At 39.0% G+C, this 23,579-nt stretch overlaps 4 protein-coding genes across 4 annotated transcripts; 1 reads left to right on the forward strand and 3 right to left on the reverse strand.

Annotated features, from left to right (window-relative positions):
- Window positions 1–11,060: 11,060 nt before the first annotated feature.
- LOC9635759 (adenylyl-sulfate kinase 3) lies at window positions 11,061–12,087 on the reverse strand. Its single transcript, XM_002967400.2, has one exon. The coding sequence runs from the start codon at window positions 12,070–12,072 to the stop codon at window positions 11,236–11,238; it is 837 nt and encodes a 278-aa protein (XP_002967446.2). The 5' UTR covers window positions 12,073–12,087; the 3' UTR covers window positions 11,061–11,235.
- LOC112345451 lies at window positions 12,030–13,182 on the reverse strand. The gene is made up of 3 exons (XM_024672222.1): window positions 13,045–13,182; window positions 12,889–12,993; window positions 12,030–12,816 (listed from the first exon to the last, which is right to left on the reverse strand). The coding sequence occupies exons 2-3, from the start codon at window positions 12,983–12,985 to the stop codon at window positions 12,104–12,106; spliced, it is 810 nt and encodes a 269-aa protein (XP_024527990.1). The 5' UTR covers window positions 12,986–12,993; window positions 13,045–13,182; the 3' UTR covers window positions 12,030–12,103.
- Window positions 13,035–14,816, forward strand: LOC9632315 (pentatricopeptide repeat-containing protein At4g02750). The gene has a single exon (XM_024672134.1). The coding sequence runs from the start codon at window positions 13,035–13,037 to the stop codon at window positions 14,814–14,816; it is 1,782 nt and encodes a 593-aa protein (XP_024527902.1).
- Window positions 14,817–19,717: 4,901 nt separating this feature from the next.
- Window positions 19,718–22,126, reverse strand: LOC9635760 (pentatricopeptide repeat-containing protein At4g02750). The gene is made up of 4 exons (XM_024672346.1): window positions 21,923–22,126; window positions 21,706–21,866; window positions 21,581–21,605; window positions 19,718–21,523 (listed from the first exon to the last, which is right to left on the reverse strand). Exon 4 carries the CDS (start codon window positions 21,406–21,408, stop codon window positions 19,861–19,863), a length of 1,548 nt encoding a protein of 515 aa, XP_024528114.1. The 5' UTR covers window positions 21,409–21,523; window positions 21,581–21,605; window positions 21,706–21,866; window positions 21,923–22,126; the 3' UTR covers window positions 19,718–19,860.
- Between the last annotated feature and the right edge of the window lie 1,453 nt (window positions 22,127–23,579).

Here is a 23,579-nt window from a genome sequence, read left to right on the forward strand (position 1 = left end):
CACTTTTGCTTTTTTTTAGTTTTGTTCTAATATTGATGGTATTGAAGTGATAGCATTGACATTTATGATTCATTCCTCTTGTCTGAAGCACTTATGCTTGAAGTTGGCTATGTCATCTTTATCCTACCCATGCAGTAACAGTTTTATAATAAATTTTATAGGTTTTAATATAGTTTTGATATGATAAAATAGTATTATTATATTGTTTGAACTAATTGCTAAAAGTATTTTGTGTTGTATTATGTTATAGTCTATGTTGTCTGATTAATACAAATAGTTAAAGAAATTGAAAGTAAAATTTATATATTTACAATTTTTATACTATACTAAGAATTTTAATGGTATAATAACTTATTCTCAAATAAAATATTAATATATTTTATAATAATGCTTTTCTTTAGGTAGTAAAATTTTTTATATTTATGATTGAGCTAAATGTTTCTCTTTATGGGAGATTTTGAGAACTTTTATTTATGAATAAGCCATCTTATATAAGAAATTTTTTAAAAATCCTATAATTATGTATAATAATAATTAGTTTAATATAATAATAATAATAATAATAATTGATCATACATTAAAAATTGACTTAAATCATGTGGAGTGCTGCTATATAGCAAATATTTTATTAGTATGAATTTGTGAATGAACACCTTGAAAAACAATTTATCAATAAATTAGTTCAACTGAATCAATATAATCATTTTATGTATAACATGTTTTAAATAATTTAGTGCCAATTAAGTGGAAAGCCTGATACTTTTTTTCGTGCTTGAACACCAAAAAAAACATAATCTAGAAACAGATTTATGGCAATTTGTATAACTGATGCCTAAAGTGATAGTAAATGAGCTCAATGTCTTCAAATACTCCCACCTATAACAATGACTAATGCGCCATTTTAAACGTTGTATGCCGACTGCAAGGGGCCGATTAGCGTGAATGAATACGAGTATTTTTTAAGGTAATCTATAGTATCCACGGTTTCTTTTTGAACTCGTGCAAGAATGATATGGGCTCCAAGTTAATTGCCGACTGCTTGAACTTAGATAAAGTTTATAAAAGCTCTGAGATAAACTTGGAATATATCATCCAAAGTAACCATGGCAAGCTTGAACAGTGTTTTCAAAAGAATGTTGAAATAGTCATGTACATATAGTAAAACAAAAGTTGGAAGAGAAAAATGTAAACATAATTAAAATGTCAGAAAATCTTAATAAATGTGAATAATACATTTTTTTTTATTTTAAGACCACTATGCAATGGATAAGAAGACAATATTCATTATGAAGTTCACGTTTTTTTTTTTCAAATTTTAGTTTGGTTTAACTCATATATGTTTTCAAATTTCATCCATATCAAATATTTTTTGGTTTGCTTAAGCAAACTTGTATGGTAGTGGATATACTTAGAATATATTTAGATATTCTAGAATATTCTACCATCTAACGGTTGTTATCATTTAGATTAATTTTGTATTTATAATTTATAAACATGTTTATAATTTATAAACTTTCTTAAACCTTTTCTAGTATATTATTTTTTATTCTATCATATAATCTTGTGTTTATAAATTACAAACATGCTTATAATTATAAACTTTATTTGATCAATTGAATTATAATACTACTATTAAGAAAACTAACCATTGCTACATGCAATGCATAGCAATTTGTTATATAATTTATAAAATAATGACAAAAAAGTAGCAATACCAAGAACCATATTTTGATAATTATGTTTGCTCTTTTGTCCCATTCACCTTTCGAAAACATGTCATTTCCTGGATTTCTTATTGCATAAACGATAACGTGGCAGCACTAATTCTTCTTCTGCGATTTGGTATATTTATCAGCATGGCTTTCTTGATCTGCAGCATGGTTAGTAAATTATTTATCAATTATTTACAAACTCCACTACTAACTCTTTAAAATGCAGGGCTGTGACGATTTTTCAGACTCTTGCGGTGATGTATCGTATTCAAATGGTGTATTGTCTGCAGAGTGCAACAACATTGATAACAAACCAATTCCATCCAACATTAGCGTGAATGCTTACATCCAAAATATAAATGGACAGCTGAGTTTTGATCGCTCTGGAAATGGCCATTTTAAAAAATCATGCTATAATGATAAACTAAATGGTACTAAGATTGTTGCTGATTGTTATGATTTCAGTAAGCACCGCATAACATCTGATATAGACCTCAACGACATCTTTTACAACAACTATGGCCACCTTGATCCATGTTTGGTTTGGTAACGATTATCTTACTTCTCAATATTTTATCACGGAAGACTGGTAAGAAATTAAAAATAAAAAAGAAAGAAATAATTAAATGCCATGAATGAAATAAAACATTAGTCCCCTTGATCACATTCTTCTTTGCCGTTGTCAATGTGGATGCTCACCAGAAGATGTCATCACACCAGATCATTGGTAACCAGCAAAGATTTGAAACACATTCTACTTTTTCAGGGAATACTATGGATGAATCGTCTGGTGAGTTTCTAGGGGATCATGTGGCAAGTGCTTGTTAGTGATGATTGCTTTTTCAGTGGAAGGTCGAGAAACAGAGACTTTACGACTATTTCAAATGCACAAGCAGCAGCAGTAGCAGCAGCAACGCAGGACATTGCATGAAACACAGGATCATCCAACGACTTCTTGCCGAATCTCCAAAGTCAAGTCCAAAGCCTGGTTCGGGAACCAAGGCAACATCACCTTCTTCAACGCCAGCATTGGCCACTGCTCCATCCACGAGAGCATCTGCGCCCTTCACTGGCACTGTACCAGTTGCGTCTCCAATTGTGACTGTCCCGGTTACGGCTCCAGTGTCATCGCCACCTATGGCAACTTCTCCACCAGTGGCTAGTCCAGTTGTGGCTCCTCCTGTCACTACTCCGGTTGTGGCTTCGACTCTGGTAATGTCACCACTCTTGGCAACTCCAGTGGTGTCTTGGCAACTCCAGTCACTGCTCCAGTTGTCTCAGATACTCCAGTTACGACTGGAGGATAGCTCCTTCAGTCGCGACTCCAGTGTCAACCCCGCCAGTGGCTGCTCCAGTCGTTACGCCTGTGGCTGTGCCTGTGGTGCAGTGGCTCCAGTTGCAGTTCCAGTGACAGCTCCAGTCGAGCCCCTGGTTGTTGCTCCGTGGCAGCTCCAGTTATGCCTCCTGCTCCAGTCTCGTATCAAGTTGTGGCTCCAGCTCCTTCTCCAAAGAAGCACAAGAGATCCCCGGTGCTAGCACCAGCTCCAATCCTGGGACCACCTCCAGTTTCATCACCAATATCTCCAGCTACCTCAGTAGAAGCCCTTGACTGAAACAAACAAGAGAGCAAACCCCAAGCCAACCAGGCGTTATGGCTTTAAATCCCATATGCCATAGAATATTCTTAGATTATTCTTATGGTTTGTGTCATTCTCCCCTCCCTCATGACTTAGCCACGTACGGCAGCCTTAAGAAGCTAAACAAGCCTCACATGAAGGGAGTCGAAGGCGTATTGAGCCATGGAGAAAAGATGGCAAACGACAAAACTAATGTCGTGATAAATGGCTACGAAAGAAAGAAAACAATATGGTTTTCTTGCATGATAATATAGTCATGAAAACAAGAGAATGAGAATAGAATAAATAACTTAAATCATATAATAATACGGTTATAGAACTCAATTCTCCCCTTCCTTAGGAATATTATCTAAGTCATAACCAAAACTTGGAAACACTCTCTTCATGTCATCTTTAGTTTCTGATGTAATTTCATCCATAGAATAACCATTCCATTAAACTAACAACTCCTTAGTTGTTTTCTAGTGTGTTTTCACTAATCTTTGAGCAAGAATGTTGGCTAGTTCAACTTTCTTAGCATTAATCTTTGGGATCTGGATGATGGACTGATCCATGATATCACCAAAGTGCAAACACATTTTAAGTTTGCTCACATGGAACATTAGATGAATCTTTGAATTAGCTAGCAATTCCAAAATGTATGTAAGATCTCCCACACGCTGTAAAATTGTCCAAGGCCCACAATATCGTGGAAACAACTTAGCACTACTACCTCCTTTCAGAAACCGTTGTGCATCTAATAGCTTAAGGAAAACTTTATCACCAACTTTGTATTCTTGATGATAATGATGCTTATTAGCCAATCTTTTGTCTTGATCTTGAACTTACCTCACGTTCAACTTTGCCATCTCAAGCTTGTTTTGAAGAAATCACAAGCATGAGGTACCCGAACCAAAGCTAAACTCAAACTCACAGGAGACTTAGGCTTATAACCACATATCACCATAAATGGAAACATGCTAATAGCTGATTGATATGTGTTGTGTCTACCCATCTGATTGTGGATGCTCACCACTACTCATGCTCAATTTAATCTCTAGCTTCTCAAAGACTGTTTGCCAAAACTTGGATGTGAACTTGGGTTCTGAATCACTCACAATGTCATTCAGGAAACCATAGAGACTAAATAACAGGTCTATAAACAACTAAGTAAATTCAAAAGCTTTTATTGTCGTCTTCACAGGGAAGAAGTGAACCATCTTCGTCAAATGATTCACAACAACCCAAATAGCATCATTTCCTTGAAAGGTCTTAGGCAAACCAATGATAAAGTCTATCAAAATGCTATCCCATTTATTCTTAGATACACATAAAGGATGATAGAGGCTAGTGAGCTTCTGATGACCAACTTTGACTACTTGGGAAGTCAAACAACCATGTACGTACTTCTCAACATCTGACTTCATCCCAAGCCAAAAGAAATGCCTCTTCACCAATATATACGTTCTAAGTACTTTCGGATGGCCAGCATTTGGCACATCATGACACTCAAGTAAAATCCATTTGATGAATTTGTCCACACAAGGAATCATTACATGTCCTTTCTTCACTAGGATTCCATCTCATATCTCGAATGATGCAAACTTTTCACTCTTCAAATCTGTAAAGGCTTCCCTCAAGAAAACCTTTGCACGAATATCAATGATAAAGGAGTTAAAGTTAAAATACTCTTTAAGCTCATCCAAGAGATTGTTGGATAGCTTCACAGATAAGATAGAATTTACCATCCTAGATAATGCATTAGCCACCTTATTATCACCTCCATGCTTGTACTAGATTTTAATAGACATTTCTTGCATGAACTCTTGCTAAGGAATGAGGCAGCTTTAGAGATCCTTTTGTCGACTAAAATATTGGAGAAACTGATGATTTGAATCCACATGGAAGTCCAATCTATATAAATAATGTCACTATTCCTTCACAGTAGTGATCACAACATACAACTCTTTATCTTGAGTAGGCCAATTCCACTGTATGGCATCAAGCTTATGTAAAATGGCTCCAATAACAATGTCACTTGCATTTGTCTCAATCACAAAAAACTAGATATGGAAGATCTATTATAACAAATGCTTGAGCTATATCCACGATGGATCCTACTACATTCACTTTAGGATTCATTGACCTTTTCAAAACAATCCTTACCCTAATGTCTAGCCCTATAGCAATGAAAACAATTGCCCTCCACCGTATCTTTCTCCCATTGGTCCAAATGAAGTTTCTTAGCCTCAGTGTCATTTTCACTCTTCGAGCCATAATGGAATAATAGTTGTTTCTTCCCTGAATATGAAGCATTAGTGAGCATGTTGACTACCCTATAGACCATCCTGTTGACCAGAGTTGACCAAGTTGACTGACAGTTAGGGTGAAAAGATTTGAGCCTTAGTGATAGCATCAGTCAACATTGCTAAAAAACCCTTCTTGACCTTTTGTTGCACATCCACTAAGCTTAAACCTTTGATGAAACATTGCATCTTTAACAACTCATTATAAGTGCTTGTGAGACTAAAGAAAATATCACGAAACTTGTGGGCATATGCATCCAAAGACAAAGTCCCCTACCGGATCTCTAACAATTGGTTCATAACATCAATCTTTTCAAACTTCTTGATAAATGAAGTGTGAAAAACCTTTGTCAAATCAATCTAAGAAGTCAATTTTAGATTAGCTTTGATGTAGTTCTTCCACCACAAAGAAGCATGGCCTATAAGTTACATCACAAAAAAATCAATTTTGACCTTATCCTCATAAGGATTGTGAGATCAACAACTTTTCCACAATTCCAACCAAAAATCAACCTCTTGACTATCATAAACATCTGGTGATGACTTCCATTCCATGATACCATAATCTTTGACATGTTTGACATACCAATGATAATTACAGACATGAGATTTATTCAACCTTTGAGGGTTCATATGAAGCAAGAAATCCTTAATAAGATTGACAGAATCCTTAACCTCCTTTATGTTGCTTTGAACTTCGCAAATTTAGTGTCCTTGCTACACAATGACATGATCAAAAGTTTCTTCCTCGTCATCATGGCCACCATCACTAACACCATACTCCTCATTAGGATCAACATCTTGCTCATCTGCCATCCCCAAAAGAACATGCTACTCTGATACCAATGAAACAAAAAAGAGAGCAAACCCCCCAACCTTTAAGGTGTTATGGCCTTAAATCCCACAGGCCATAAAATATTTTTAGAATATTCCCATGGTGATTTTGCATAACCACTACAGTATCCTATAAGTTCTTATTTCTTTGCGTTTTTCTCTTTGCTATTTGTACTTCCTGATTTTTGGTGTTCACTTTCAGAGTAGAAGATTGATGCCTAGATCACTACTTCTCATGGCATTTTCTCTGGTTCTGGTGATATTTATGTGATTTATTTTTCTGCACTACTACTGCTGCTGCTGTTGCCAAGAAGGCCATTTCTCCTCTTTGCAAAACTAAGTGGCCATGAGAACCAGATGCATCTCAGAATGATAAACATAAACCTCCACAAAAGAGCCAGAAGTTCCTTGGATTGAAATCATCTATACACTATACAAACAAAGAGGAATAGAGGACGATACACAAAGGATTACACTACAGCCTATACAAACTCATAGATAATTTTTGAGCAGGTTTAAGAACAGCCAGGGATGAGGCAGTAGCAATGTTGTATGCACTCAGCTGGTAGATTCCTGCCTCACAGCTCTATTTTAATGAAGCCAAAATATTTTTTGTCAGAATGGTGCATATTTTGTTGCCTTACAGTAGCATATTTTGCTTTGAGCTATTGCTTCATCTCATTCGGACCTCTTTAAAATTCAAGAAGCATTTCCAGTAAAAAAGGCCAAGCAAGTTCGTTGCATGCAAGATTTCTACTCGCCCATACCTTTGTTTGGGCACATATAAAAGTATTAGAACCCATGAGTAGGATAGCATATAATGTATTAACTTAGTCAGTGGTTAAAAAGAAAAGCAAAGAAAAGAAAAGAGCTTTTGTTCACATATCACATATCTAGTGAGAATATAGCTCCCTAAGTAGTGAATTGAAAGAAATCTTAAATTTGTAGGGAGTTTGTGGAGTGCAATAGTCTAAATGTAAATATTATAGTAGAATGTGGAGATTTTATTCCCTTTATGGTTTTATTTTTCCCATATATATATATATATACTAGAAGTTTGGAGCTTGACCTTCTAGAGCCTCCAAAGGCAACTTAACTGAAAACACCCATGATTCATTGGTTGAGCCAAGATGTGAGACACAAAATCCCTAGGCCCCAAAGTGGAGCTGAAAGGGTGCCATATGGTAGTGGTTGAGGTAGAAGCCTAATGAGCGTAATATATTTGGATTAAAAGCTCTGACTCAAGAAGTCGAGAGCGAGAGTGAAACTCCTAACAAAGTGCTCGAAGAATGAGCATGAAGCAAGTAATGAGTGAGTCTCTAAAAAAGGGACACAAGAGGACTAACACATAACACATAAAAGTGTCTAAGATGGAGTTCGAGATGGACTCGAAATGGAGTCCAAAATGGACCCAAGATAGAGTCCAAGATGGACCCAAGATGGACCCAAGATGGACTCTAAGATGGACCTGAGATAGAGTCTGAGATGGAATCGAGACTAAGACCGAGTCCAAGTCTGAAACCGAGACCGAGTTCGAGTTCGAGTCCAAAATCGAGACTGAGACTAAGACCGAGTCCGAGTCCGAGTTTGAATATTAATACAAGCTATTGGGTGAAAGCCCAAAGTGATGATCCCCCAAGGGGGGTGGGGTTACAGGAGGTTCCAAAAGTATAGTAGGGAGAGTGTGGGGGTTGGACCCCAGTGGAGCTAATTTGGCCAAGAAAGGCCAATGTGACCTAGGAAGGCTATGCCTACATGTTAGGTGATGATATATCTACTTAGGGGTCCAAGGCTAGAGTGAATACAGATTGACAAGCAGGGTAGCTTGGTGAAGTGTTCAAGAGCTGACTTTAGTTCCCCTGTGAGATCGAATGGTTGATGCTCCCAGTCCAAGCATAGGTGGCACTACCTACTTGGATATATAGTGTGGCTCAATGAAACCTCACTCTAAGCCCATGGCTAAAGCACCCAAAGGCGGAAGGTGGGGAGAGTACCCATGAGGCTTGCGTAAGGCTACGATGTTTCGAAATATTGTCCCAAAATCCCAAACTATGGAAAGGAAGAGAAGCAATCTTCTGGTGTAGTGACCAAGGATATGGTCATATGGTGAGGAAGTCCTAGAGGACAATGGGATTTAGTGGTCAGGCCTATGGGCCTTGATACAGTGGCAATGTTGGTGAACATAGCGATGGCAGAAAGGGATTTGATAGGGACTGAAAAAAGGATATTGGGAAAGGTTGTTCCCTATATCTATTGGCATTTTAAGGATGTTAAAGAGTGGATCTAGGATAATCACTCATGGATAGATGGCCCAATCTTTGCGAGATGAGACTATGATGTAGATGGTGTTGAATCACCGGTGTGACAAAAGTGAATAGGCATGGCCTTAGCATAACAGGCTAATATGTCAGTGGTACCTTTGGGTGTTGATCATGGGATCAGACACGTGGAGCATTTGGACCAAGTACAATGGATGAGTTGCATAAATGCCATTTTCGGGGCTAACAAGTCCTTAAGTCTGGAATAGGATTTATGCAAGTTGTGAGTGAGACTCTTCCAAGTGGTCAAAGGTGTGCTTAAGTAACTAAAGTAGAATGGAAAAATTTAGTTGTTCACACTGTGCTCTTGAGAATGGCTGCCAACAACGCTCTCAACACTTGAGTTTCACAATAGCCTTACATCAACCCTTTCTTCTCTCTTGGCTCGAGGTATGCATTGTCATTTTAGTAAATGCTTAATTTATTGGTTGATGAAATTTCTATTTTTTGCAACTCAATCACTTCATAATGCAACTGCAGATTCTAGGTTCCTTGGCTTCCTCCCAACTATTACAGTATGGTATCTTGTGACATCTTGCAAATGTGTTTTACAAAGTTAAAATAGCATAGTGTTAGATTGCTAGACAATAGTTTTGGAGGTGACAAACTTGTTTTTCATTTACAAGCATCAACTTTGTCAATACATAGGACTGTAAATCACTGATTTTGTGTTATTTATATTCCATAGAATGATAGTACTTTGGCCTTTCTTATCAAGCTAATTAAGAAAAATTCTTCTAACTATAACATGGATTCCTAATGGCTAAAATCTCATTTTTAGAAGTTATAAGTATCACTCTGTGTATTATTGCTTATAATTATCTAAAACATGTAATATTAATTATGCAAAGCACAATTCACTTTTGAATGTTGTAAGTTTCTGGACAATCCATGTAATTGTTGGAGATTACTTCTGATTATATATCTATCTTCTACACTCAAAAGTAAACAATAAAGAACTTATAATTTATATGTGCTTAATCATTACATATATCTTGATGAAGCTAGCAAATTGTTTCTTTGTATCCATACATTGCTCAAAATAGCACAATGGAGCTATATAGAATCTATATTTCAAAAGAAAATAATAACCATAAGCATGTGCTTTCGATATGATTATTTATATGTAGTGTTACACTTGTTTCCATGTGCAAGAGAAAAACTCACTTCAATTGTGAGAAATAATGCTATGTACATAGGAAAAATATAGTCACTATAACTCACAACTCGCAAATAAAAAATTAATTGTTGCTTACATACAAATATTTACAGTCGATCCTTGAGAAATCACGATGGCTGGATTGAGAAAAAAAATCACATACCTTACTACAACACTTTGGTGAAGACAGCCACAAGAAAAAACTTGCATTTGTGGCCAACTTGCAATTGATCCTAGTCAATGTCAATGTGTGACCACTAATTGACCCTTGCCCTCTAGATGCACAATGATGCATTGCAATGCCCATAAATGTGAGAAAAAACCTCACACTGTAATGGATGATACTTGTAAAAATCTTGGCTGCTTGTTATATGCTCAAGAGAGAAGCCAAGAGCTCAAAAAAGAATGTGCTAGGTAGATGTCACTCTCATGAGTTAAAAAACCCTCACTTTACCCTTTCTGATGTCAATGTGTATTTATGATGTGGTGGGACCCATGAGAACTCATCCAAATGCATACACATACACATCACTTTCCAATCCCTACAGCAATTGAAATGTGATGTAAGTATGTTTGCAAATTTCGTAAAAAGTAACACTAGAAGTTCATATTGACTATTCTTCTAGGTTTGGGATCTGAGCCTCACCATCAGTTCATTATTGTCTCATCCTTATGTAATTGTCACTGTTCCTATTCTTTTTTAAAGATAAAAAATATCATCTAAAATTTTAGCTTCTTGAAGAATAGTAGAAGCATTCAAATTAATGCTGCATCAATAATCACCAATGGTACTTCTAAATAATATCAAATTAATCCCAGGAATCATATTAGAAAAATTGGCAAATTCATTTATAAATTTTTCATTAGAAATCCCTGCCACTATTGTTAGTGTATGATAATTAATCTTCACAAACCTTGACCAGCTACAAGATCTTATATCTATCTATTTATCTATCTATATAATTAGCATGAAAATAGACTATATTAATTCTTGAAGGTTTCAATCTAAACCTAATACTTTTGAAACAAAAAATCTCTTGCAGCTCACCCTTGTTGCGCAATGCGGTATCTTTTCCCGCGAGGTGATCAAAACGGCACAGCCTTGCAAAAAAGTGTCGGTGATAAAATGGAACGTTCTTTATTTACTTGAATCGTCAGCTTCGCCAAAGCAAGGCTGAATCTTCCCCACATCTTTCACTAGAAACATAATAATCGTTAGTTGTGTGCGTCATGTCTACCAGGAGTAGACATTGCAACTTATTCTCCCACGGATAATGCAGGCGCTCCCTGTCAACAGCTCCCATTCGCGGCGGCGGCGGGAGCTCCCGCGTCCCCGGAGCAGTCATAGCTGGAGAGGAAGCCGTGCTGGGCCAAGTAATCCACCACCGTCTGCGCCATGGAGTGGAGCGAGACCGCGGAGCCATCCCCGGCATCGAAAGCTCTCAAGCAAATCTCCGGCCGGAGCGGGCGCTCGTAAGGATCGTCAATCCCCGTGAAGCCCTTGATGACGCCCGCCCGCGCCATCCTGTACAGCCCCTTGCAGTCGCGCTGCTCGCATACCTCGAGAGGGACATCCATGAACACCTCGATGAAGCTGGGCGATCCGACCGAGGAGCGCACGGCGTCGCGGTGGGATCGATACGGCGAGATGAGGCTGACGAGGGTGACGAGCCCCGCGTCGGCGAAGAGCTTGGCGACCTCGCCCACGCGGCGGATGTTCTCGGCGCGGTCGGCGGCGGAGAAGCCCAGGTTGCTGTTGAGGCCGTGGCGGACGTTGTCGCCGTCGAGGACGTAGGCGAGCTTGCCCAGCGCCGCCAGCCGCGTCTCGAGCGCGCACGCCACGGAGCTCTTGCCGGAGCCGCTCAGCCCCGTGAACCAGACGATGCAGCCCTTTTGGCGGAGGAGATTGCTGCGCTGGATCTTGGTCACACACCCCGCGTGCCATTTGATGTTGCTGCTGCTCGGGCACAGCGGCGGTGGCGGAGGAGTAGCGGCGTCGCCGCCCATCTGATCTGCCCGACCTAATCGATCGAGAATTTCTCCTTCTTTTCCTCCTCGCCCACAACAAAAAGAGACCAATCCAGGCCCGAGATCTTGGAGAAAGTTAAGAGAGAGAGAAGAGAGCATCTAATAATACCATTATAGCCGTAACAGGAATCTATTGACAAATCCATGGCCGGGCACAAGCCATCGCGCAAACCATCGCCACCACGTAAATGCCCAGGTCCGCCGAGAGCGCCGCCGTGATCCTCCTGGCGGCCAGGAAAGCGTCGATGGCGTCGCCCCACATCCCCGGGATTCTCACGCCACCACTGTTCTTAAGCCGCGAAGAAAGTATCGTCGGCGTTTCCTTGGTGGTGCTGGTGGTGTTCTTGGATTTTAGCAGCGCCAGGGCGGCGACGAGCGCGATGCTGGTGGTGAAGAGCAGCATCGTCGGCTGGATAGCGGCGAAGAGGTTGTAGTCGTCCAGTTTGCCACTGCCACACTCGGCCGCCGTGCTCTGGAATGCCACCGTCACGGCGATGGCCACCGCGAGGATTGCTCGAGCGAGCCTCGAGGACTCGATCGATGACAAGAGTGCCTTCCATGGGGAGATCGATGTTGCTCCGGACTTTGGCGTGGGAGCTGGGTTTGCTGCTGCTGGCTGATGATCCTGGCTAGGTGGTCTTCGTGTGAGATCGAGTTCTTCCAAACCTTTGCCACCATTTTCCTTTCCAGGATCCTTGTTTTGCTCTTGCTGCTGCTGATCACCGGATTGATCGTTCAGGGAGCTTAAAGGATCTTCCTCGATTTCTTGTTTTCGATCCAAGGAGCTGGCTGGTCTATCCTCGACCAGCTCTTTCTTCGTCAAATCCTTCTCTTTCTCCTCATCTACGACGAGAAAGGAAAGATCTTGAGCTGGACCCAATGGAATAGCATGATCTAGAGAAGGACGGCACTCACCCGGCACCAGAGATTTGCATTCTCCCGTAATGAAAGCCAAGCGATCAGCGCCGCGGCGAAGAATCCTCTGCCGCCTCGCCTCCCTCGCCTCCGCCATAGCTAGGGCTACACAAGAAACACACAAGAATTAAAACAATTTCTTCTGTATGATCTTGCCTCGATCGCTCCAGAACGAAATCTCGCGGGCCAGCTACCACCAACGGACATCCTTCGTCACGCTCCTTCGCCAGTGCGTCAGCTCCAAGAATCTCGGCCATGGCAGGCGCTTGCACGAGCAGATCGTCGATGCTGGCTTCGGCAGCGACATCCTCCTCCAGAATCTCCTCATCCGGATGTATGGAAGCTGTGGATGCCTCGAGGAAGCCAAGGCGGTCTTCGATTCGATCGGGCAGCGCGGCAATGCCTTCTCAGGCACCGCGATGATCTCCGCCTATGTGAATCACGGCAAGCTCCCCCAGGCGCGAGAGATCTTCGACACGATGCGGCAACGAACCCCAGCTTCTTGGACCGCGATGATCACAGCCAACGCGCAGGACCGAAATATCGCCGAGGCCTCGAGCCTCTTCGACCAAATGCCGGAGAAAGACCTCGTCGCCTGGACTGCGATGCTCACGGCGCTAGCGGACAACGATCGCCTGCGCGACGCCAGGATCTTGTTCGATCTCCTGCCGGAGTGGGACTCCGCGGCCTGGAACGTGATGATCGCGGCCTACGCCGCCGCCGAGGACCTAGAACAATCCCAGCTCCTCTTCGCGGCTCTGCCGAACAAGAATGTCATCTCCTGGACATCGATCATCGCGGCGCACGGCGCCTGTGGCGAGATCGATCGCGCGAGGGCGATATTTCGGAAGATCCCTGCGCGCACGGCCGTCTCCTGGACCGTGATGATCACCGCATTAGCCAACCTAGGGCATTTGGACGAGGCGAGGTCCGTACTAGCGGCGATGGGCTACCCAGAAGTGCTGGCGTACAATCTCCTCCTCACGGCCCATCTCCGGTACGGCAGCCTCGAGCAAACTGAATCCCTCTTTAATGGAATGCTGGAGAGAGACGTGGTTACCTGGAACACGATGCTCGCGGCATATGCTCAGGCAGGGCATCTTGATCAAGCCCGGAGATTATTCCAACACATTCCCGCCAAGAACGTCGTCTCCTGGACCACGCTCCTCGTCGCGCTCTCGCATAGCGGCAACTTGGGCGGCTCCAAGGACCTCTTTGATCGAATGCCCTCGAGAGATCTCATCGGCTGGAGCGCAGTGATCGCGGTCTACTCCCAGAACGCGCAGCTTGCCACCGCCCTGGAGCTCTTTCTCCAGATGCCCGACCACCGAGGAGTTCCCGCCTGGAACGTTATAATCTCCGGCCACGCCCAGAGCGGCCACGCCAAGCTCGGCCTCGAGCTCTTCCACCGGATGCTCCTTCATGGCCTGGATCCAAACCGGATAACTCTCACCAGCGTTCTAGCTGCTTGCTGCCACACTGGAAACTCGAAGAGCGTCCATGCCTTCTTCCTGTCCATGACCTCCGACTTTGACATCCTTCCAGTCTATGATCACTTCCTGTGCATGGCCAGCCATCTCGGACGATCCGGGCTTGTCACCCAGGCCGAGGAGCTGCTTTGCTCGATGCCGTTCGAGCCGGATGCCATCGGCTGGATCACGCTCCTGGATGCGTGCGTGCGTCACAAGGACGTGAAGCGCGGCGAGAGAGCTGCCGATGTCGCCACAAAACTAAGTCCCGGACGAACGGCACCTTACATCTTGCTCTCCAACTTGTATGCCGCGGTTGGAGACTGGGCCGGCGTTGCCAGAGTCCGGACGACGATGAAGGAGCTCGGAATCGGTACCCAAGATCCAAAACAAACTTCTTCTACCTCTTCTTCGTCCTCCATGGATTTCCTCCCCGATCGAGAACTTGTGTTGCACTGAAAGAACAGGATTGCTGGCTCCAGTGTTTCTCCTTCTACGTTCCCTGTCACATTTGCCAGATGTTCCCAATGCATACTAGGACACAGGGTATGTTGATTTCTAATGGCTGAGAAGGTTCATTTGGTTCACTGATGTTCTTTCCAGCATGGTTTGGGCACTATTCTACACTGTAGATTTGTCTTTCACAGTACAAAATACAAAAAAAATTGTATAATTCTCATTTATTTCAAAATATTTGTAATTTATTTTCTACCAATTTATTTGAATAGAAGGAAAATATTGGATAAGATCAATTTAATTTTAACAGATTAAATTTTTTTTGTGGGAAGATCTAAATTATTGGTTTAAGAATCTAATAGTAAATGTTTAGTAAATTTTAAAGTGTAACCACTATTTTATTTAAGGATTAACATCTTTGATATAACTCATTTCTAAGTGTTTTCATTTTCATACTGCTTTTGTCATTTTTTTAATAAAATTCAATTGTATCCTTATTTTATCTTATAAGTTTTATGAAATATATTTTAACATTCAAATTTGTTTCTGAAGAGTAATATTTTTATATTTCCATTTAAGTTTTTAATTTTAATTATAAAAATATAATATCTAACATAAACTTAAAAATAATTTTAATTTAATTAAGGTACTTATAAAGTTCTAAGTTTTAGAAAATAAAATTAATAATTTGTATTTTATTTATTTTTGTGATGTTGCAATTAAAAAAACTGTTTAACACTATAATCTAAATCAATTAACTAATATATTCTAAAAATAGCATTAAAATTTTATATTGATTATTTTATTTTTTCATATTATAATAGTTCTAAGTGGATGAAAAGAGAGATTTCTATATACACAATAAGATAATATATACAATTTAAGAATTAAAAAGTATAAATAAATTAACAAAATGGTTGGATTTTATTGAGTTCTTATTTATGCTATATATTATTAATTATATTTTAATTTTAACAAATTTATAGAATTTAAATAAAGATTATCGTTTTTAGTTTTTAAATATGAAGATACATCCTTTATATATATGATGAAAAACAAGTAAAATTTAGATTAAAATAAATTTTATTATATATATTACAATTTTTATGATGTAAAGTTTGTAAATATATGTATGTATATTTATGTATTACCCTAGTTAAGTAATATATTAATTATAAAAATATAATATATGAACCGTCCATTTGAGACTAAATTTAGTCCATCCATTTTTGTATATAAAAAGGGGTCTTAACCCTAATTAATATACTTATATCCCAAGCACTTACATTGGTGGAGAAGAGAGGCACTGCAATTTATCCTTGAAAGGTAAAGCTTTTGGTAGTGCTTTGCTGTAGTGGTCAAAATTATGCTTTTTATTTTTATTTTTTCATTCTCTTTTATTTACATTTGTATTAACTTTTTTGCAAGATCTAAAACTCTAGCTATCATCATGTTTCTTTCTTTTGATCTTCATTACATTTTCTTCTTTTACCATGCCTCATTATCATTAATCAAAGAGTATATCACTTGAGGTTGTTAATACTACTCTAATAGATCAAACTTTTTGGTGTTGTAATGTATGACTCTTTTGGTGTTGTGTCTGTCCTTGGTGTATTGGCATCTCCAACTTCCGTAGGACATTATTACACAGCTTGTCCTATTTTTGATATTTTACCATCTCCTATTGATGTGGAGTGTGATTATGATATTGATTGGCGAGCTATGAATGATGCCGTCCAATTCTTGGAGAATTAAGTTTATGGGAAGATGACATGTATGAGCTTGAGTGGATTCCAAAGTATAATGATGAGCTTGATTATTATAGAGATAACTTTAAAGATGAAATGGACATTTTGTAGAGTAGGTATTAATCTTTTAATCTACCATTTAATCCTTTTTTTTTACTCTTTTCTCTTTCCTAACTTTTTCTTATTTCTTGGCTTAAGCCAACTTCTCATTTCTTAATATTCCTTCCTCATTTGCAATATTTCATTTTCTTGGCATATCAATCATTTCTGACTTTTATGATTTTCATTCTCAGTCTAATGTTAAGTTGAGTGTTTTTTATCCTCCTCATATTAATTTAAATGTTAAATGTGTGCATAAAGTTGAGAATCTTATTTTTATTTTTTTAGCAAAGTTTTTTATCAGTTCTGGTGTTGAGTATTCCTCTGTTCCAAAGGTTAAATCACTTTGGCCAGAGTTTCAAATTAAATGCATATATTTAATTGTGAGTGCCATTGAGAGTTTTTGTATTATCATTGTTATTGAAGAGTTTATGTGTTCCTTTGAAAGTGTAGACATTTCTATTAATTTCCCCATTTTAAGTGTTGAGTTGTGTGTTAAGGAAGTTGAGAAGTGTGAATATTTAACTTTTATTATAGTTGCCAAAATATTTTATGATAGGAAGTCCTTTATTTTCCAAACTTTGAACATATGTCCTTTTGATTTTTTATTTTGCATTACTAGTTACTATAAATTCCTCTTTTAATGCTTTTTTATCCATTTTTTCTTCTTCCACAATAGTTTTTCCTCAATTTTTTTTATTTTCTCCCTTTTTCTTTGACATTTCAAAATATTTTTTCTATGGAGAAGGGGGTAAATGGGATGGATGGGAGTTTAGCTTTAATATGGAATGAGGACAAGTGCATATAGTGGTGAAGTGAGGACAAGTGATATAGATTGTGGAGTGAGGATAAGCATAATGAGTTCAAATAGAATATCCAACCCCAATATAAGGTAGCCAAACAAATGCAATAGTGAAGTGAGCCTAAACATAAATAACGGAGTGAGGACAAGTGTAATGAGTTTAAACAAAACTAGTGTTTAAAATTTTTTTTTTTCCTTCGAAGAAGGGATAATGAGAATGTTAAGGATAAATGGATTGAGTTCAACCTCTTATATGTGGTGTTAAACAAGGACAAAAGTCATAAGTCTAAGTTAACACAGGTTTTGGATGTTAATCGAATGCCATGAGTCTAAGTTAATGGTTGTTTTAGAGGATTATCAATGAGTAAACTTGAAAGCAAAATGTATTATTTGTTGCAATAGCATTTTATGGAATACAGTGGTTTTCAAAGTCTCTTATTTTAGTTCAAAGTTATAACTTCATGGTTGGTTTGAGCATTTAGCAGTTGCATATGGAGTTGCAATTAATACATCAAGATTCTGTTGATGATCTTATAGAAGCTTTAGATTCTTATGGTAGTTTATAATCACCCAACAGAAGTTCTAAATGTTATATTTGACTTATTACCATCTTTCAGAGGGGAGGATGGTGTAAGGTTTATAAATATATGTATGTATATACATATATTACCCTAACTAAGCAATAAACTAATTATAGTACTACAGTATATAGACTGTCCATTTGGGACTAAATCTTATTTATCCATTCTTGTATATAAAGAGGGGTTTAAACCCCAATTAATATATCTATTCCTATACTCAAAATGAGATATTAAATGATAATATTATAATATTTTTTAAAAATCTCATATCTAAGAAATGATGAATAATATATTCATTTACTAAAACTTCAAAAGTTCTTATCTAGAATCATAATTAAGTACATAGATTTTTTAATAATTTTTATTTATCTTTTTAATATTTGAATATTTGGAATTTTAATAAGTTATTGAGATTCTTATGTGTTTTTTATAAAACAAAAATAATACTACTAAAGATATTATTTTAGCTAAATACTAAATCAACAAAGTAAAATACTATCTCTAGCCAATTTCTGGGATTGCAAGTGCCCGTGTAAAAAAATTAAAATAATTTAGTTCAGCTCTATAAAATCTTTAATTTTGTGCTAAGAACTCTATTGACTTAGACTCTTCAACATACTAATTTTTATATTATTATATTATAGTTAGATTCATAATTCTCAAATTGCTAAAAGATAATTTCCTTGCAAATCTAGAGAAGAAATTAACGATTGTAAACTTCAAACTCATATAAATCCTAACATAATCCATATCAAGGTAAATTTTTATATTTTTATATTTACAGTTTTTATACTATATTAAAAAGTCTAAAAGTATAAAATTACATAAAATTTTATAATTACTTATTCCCGCATACCTAGTCCCTTTTCTTTGTAGATAATATGTCTTTATATATTAATTTATATATTCTATTTATTTTTATTTTTGTGATATTTATTTTTAGATTTTAGTCATTTTTAATATGTAGTTCTACTTTGAGTATTAGAAAACTTTTTAGGCCTCCATAATAATTTTATTGATGTCATATTTTTTATTTGTAAATAGTTTTTTCCATCTATCTCAGAAATGTTTTCTCACAACTTTTTTTTCCAAGTTGATTGTTGAGCATGGCACTTCTAACTTTGTGTAACACTTCCTTGGCTAAGCCAAGCAAGTTCATCATCTGTTCCTAAGCAGCATTGCTATCTACAATGTCTACTTCTCATCTTTCAGAACTATGGACATGAACTTCAAGAAAGAATCCTTTCTCAGTCTTAAGCATCATGTTTTACCATCCCCTGAGAGCACCACCTGAACATCAAGATATTGGAAGGACGGCTAATATGCAATTTGAAAAAAATGGACCCAAGGGTGATGCGTCTTGGTAGGTATGGCCATCTCACACAGCATTGGTACTAAGCCTTCAGGAATGGAAGTTTGAATGAATGTTTTATCATTCTATGAAAAAGTAAAATACCTTTTGAAGGTCGTCAAAGTTGAGGCATAGTTGTCACCCAGTGTGTTGTGGACGATCCCGGGTAAATTTTCTTAGGGACAAGATTACCTATTTATGAATCAAGGTTCTCTGAGCATAATTGAGGAACAGTTTTGTGGCACTTTGTGTGCAAGGGTAAGATCGATGCCTGAAGTGATTGTAAATGAGCTCAATCTCTTCAAATCTTGAGCTCTCACCTGTAACAAATGTGAAATGTTTTGAAGTTTGACTAATGCGCCATCGCAAAACTAGAGTCTTGGGCGTTGACTCTTGACTCTTGGTAAAAAAGGGAAGGCTGAGTGTAAGTTTTATAACGCTGTTGCGAAGTCTTCACAAGATGCCGTCACTGATGAGATGAGCAAACTTTGCTGCGGGCATTGTGGATGATGCTGTAGAGCAACAAGTAGGATGCTGACTTGTGAGGCTCTAGCCCGACTGCTTGCTCGGCAGCTCGTTGTCCCCTCTTCAAGTCGGAGTTTGTCTTGCAAGCGTTTAGCAGCGCCTTCCAAGCCACTTCGTCCGGCTCGAACGGCATGGTTTTGATGAGATCCTCGGCCTCCTCGAGCCGCGCTGATCTCGAGAGGATGTCCGCAAAGATGTTGTAGTGGTCCTCGTTGGGAGCCAGGCCAAAGTCACCAGTGATCGACTTGAAGTGCTGGAAGCACTCCTCGAACTGGCCGGCATGGCTGCATGAGAAGAGAAGTCCAGTGAACGATGCGTGGTCGGGCTCTAGTCCCTCGAGAACCAGAGTCCTGAAAAGCTCCACGCCTTTCCTCCCGTCGCCCCGCTGTGAATACCCGAAGATCATCACGCTCCAGGTGATGAGATCTTTAAAGACCATCCGGCTAAACAAGCTGTGAGCTTCGTCCACCCGTCCCTTCTGCGCGTATGCCGCGAGGAGAGCGTTCCAGGACGGAATGTCGTGCTCGGGCATCTTCGTGAAAATCTCGTCGGCTCGATGCAAGTCTCCCTTGTGCACAAAGGCCATGAACAAGGTCGTCCACAGCACCACATCCTTGACGGGAATCATCTTGAAAATATCCATAGCCTCCTCGCAATCTCCCTTCTGCGAATACCCCTCCAGGATAGCGTTCCAAGTCACCTCGCTCTTCTCCTCCATGCCATCAAGGATAAACCTCGCGGTCTCCATGTCCCCACGCTGGGCATAGGCTGTTACCATAACGTTGGTGGTCACCACATTCTTCTCCGCGACCCTGTCATAAAGCTCTTTCGCCTCCCGGAGATGCCCGGCTTGGGCATACCCCGTCACCATGACCGTCCACGAGATCACGTCGTGCACTGGCATCCTGTCTAGCATCTGGCGAGCTTCTTTCAGATGCCCGTTCCGGGAGAGAACGTCGATCATCGCGTTCCAGGACACCAAGTCGTGCTTTGGATCCCGATCAAACATCTCCCTGGCCTGCTCCAGATTCCCATTGCTGCCGTAAGCCCCCATGAGAGCTGTGCAAGCCACCGAGTCCACCACCTTCATCGAGTCGAAGATAGCTCTGGCCTCTTGCAGCTGCCTCTTCTGGGCGTATCCGCTGATGAGTATAACGCAAGCGACTGTCGTGAACCGAGGCAGCTTGTCGAACAAATGTCGAGCTCGCTGCGTTTCTCCGCATCTACAGAAGGCCTGGATTGTCCTGTTCCAGCAGCTGATGCTGCGACGAGAGGTCTTGCTGAAAACACTTGCTGCGTCGTCACTGCTCCCACACTTCCCATACATGGTGACCAAATGGTTCGCGAGAAACACGTCGTCCCCGAGCCCATCGTCTATAATCTGTGCGTGGAGGCGCTTGGCATCTGCGAGGTGCTTGCATTCTTGTACCAGCTTGGTGTAGTGCTCTCGGAGGTAACTCAGATGCAAATCTATAAGCCGCTTTCCCATGCACGCAAAGAAGCTTTTCTTAGTGAAAAAATAAACAAAGAGAAATTGATCGAAATATTGAACAGCTAGCTTCGATAAAACTCAAACCAGACCTGGTTCCAAGCATGGGATACCTCTGTTTCACCAAAACATGAGAAAAGGAAAATCTTTGCTGGCTAAGGCAATGGCGTACCTCGTATGGAGCCACTTTTCTCAGCCTGCGGGGAGCAAAAGAAAAAGAAATCAAGTCTCCAGAGGAAGAAAAAAAACCCCAAGGATTTTTGGCCTTGAATCCAAAGAAAGTGAGAGAATAGATACCTTCGACTTCACAGGATTCGCCGAAAAAACAAATGCCCCGATGCCTTGAAAAGGAAAGAATCACGCGTTTGTCCAGTCCTTCACCACCAGGATCATTCTGCATCCATCGAAGAATCCAGCTTGCTCCAGCGACACTGGGCGATCCATCGTGAACACGCCCCCTAGTTCGCAAGAACCGAGATCGAGAGATTCAAGACGAGAGGAAAGAAGACACTACCCCTGAAAATCAGCTTCTGGAGACGCCGCGGCACGCCCGTGAGGGGATGCAAGCGCTTCATGAGATCTAGAATGCTCCAGCTTTCCGGCAAGGCGAGGAAAATCATCCTCTTGTTGTGCTCCACGCCCAGTCGAATGATCCGCAGCCTCCCCTTGGCAGGCACCGCCGCCATCACGCCCCTCGGTCGTCACATCGCTTCATGAGTTTTAGATTTGCCCTAATTCATTATTTATTGACAGGTGTTTTGTATTAATGTTTGCATTTCGTATTTTCGCCATATTATACGGTTGTTCTTGTGTTATAAAAAGCCACACATTGTTACTTTTAACGTTTTGATTGTGTTAATGCTACTCCAATCCTTAGTGTGTTGATGTTTATAAGATGCCATAATGTCTTTTGTTTTTAGTGTCTTACCATCTCTTGTTAATGTAGAGTATAATCATATCAATTGAAGAATAATGAACAATGTAATCTGATTCATAAAGGTATGGAATTAATGAAAAGATAATTCTTGTTATTGATTATTAAGTTTGATAGTTTTGATGATATATCAAAGGATAAGTGTCAGTTATGTTATCTTTTTTCTTTTATTTTCTTCCTTTTCCCAACCTTTTTCATATTCTTGAATTTTAAGTTTTCCTTCATCATTTGTAAAATTTATAATTTTTAGTCAGTTTTATTAATTTTTTTCCATAATCCAATATTGAGTTGATTGTTTCTTATCCTTCTAAAAATGATCTGAATCTTGAGAGTGTGTATATTCTTTCACTCTGATCAATGATGGTTTTAAATATTTCCACTAAAATGTTAAACCACTTTTGAGTGTTTTTCCTTAATTATGAGTGTTACTAAAAGTTTTTGCCTTATTATTAGTTCAATATTAAATGTGTGATGTTATGATGGTTAGAAGTGCAAATTAAGGAAGCTTACAAGATTGGTTATTGTGTTGATTTTTTTGTGAATGATAGTGATTTGCTATATTTAGGTTTTGAAGTCCTTCATTTTCAAGATTTCCAAGTTAGGTAAAGTTAATTTAGTTCATCATAAAATTGATGATAGTGTTATAGCTTGTGGTTTTCATATTATCATGTTTATTACACTATATAAGTCAATAATTCCATGGGAGTTTCACATTTTTATATGTAGTAATGTGCAAAAAATTGGTATAACTCCAATCTTCATGAAACCTTTTTATTTATATCTAAGATAAGTTAAAAGCTAGCTTATAGTATGAATCTAATTATTTTATAAAAGGTAGAATAAATTAAGATTTTTTTATGATATTTTAATTTTTTTATTATATAGAAAATAAGGTAGGAAATAGGTAAGAAATGAATATTAAATATAACCATAGAACAAGGGGATGATCATAAAGTATATGAACTTTCAATATTTGGATTAAGATGGTTATATATCATCTTTCCAATATACATATATTATAAAGATGTAGAGTTTCATTGGTACTTCACCATATAAATTTTTATATAATTGTTATCTTATTTTACCAATAGAGTTGAGGTCAGAAGTTATCAATATTAAGGTCTAGAATTAATATTTGATGAAAATTTTTCCATTGGTTCAAGTAAAATTTGTTGAACATACAAGTAGAACAATAACAACACTATGACTTTCATCATCATCCATTAATGGAGCACAA

The sequence above is a fragment of the Selaginella moellendorffii genome, unplaced genomic scaffold (genome assembly GCF_000143415.4).
Source record: "Selaginella moellendorffii unplaced genomic scaffold, v1.0 SELMOscaffold_8, whole genome shotgun sequence".
In the NCBI taxonomy this organism is placed as follows: Eukaryota; Viridiplantae; Streptophyta; class Lycopodiopsida; order Selaginellales; family Selaginellaceae; genus Selaginella; species Selaginella moellendorffii.

Excerpts from the sequence above, each read along its gene's own strand:
- LOC9635759 (XM_002967400.2), bottom strand. The coding sequence starts at position 12,072 with ATGCTCTCTTCTCTCTCTCTTAACTTTCTCCAAGATCTCGGGCCTGGA.
- LOC112345451 (XM_024672222.1), bottom strand. The coding sequence starts at position 12,985 with ATGGCGGAGGCGAGGGAGGCGAGGCGGCAGAGGATTCTTCGCCGCGGC. Across the intron at positions 12,817-12,888 it reads ATGCAAATCTCTGGTGCCGG|ATGAGGAGAAAGAGAAGGAT; the intron begins GTGAGTGCCGTC and ends TTCTCGTCGTAG.
- LOC9632315 (XM_024672134.1), top strand. The coding sequence starts at position 13,035 with ATGATCTTGCCTCGATCGCTCCAGAACGAAATCTCGCGGGCCAGCTAC.
- LOC9635760 (XM_024672346.1), bottom strand. The coding sequence starts at position 21,408 with ATGGGAAAGCGGCTTATAGATTTGCATCTGAGTTACCTCCGAGAGCAC.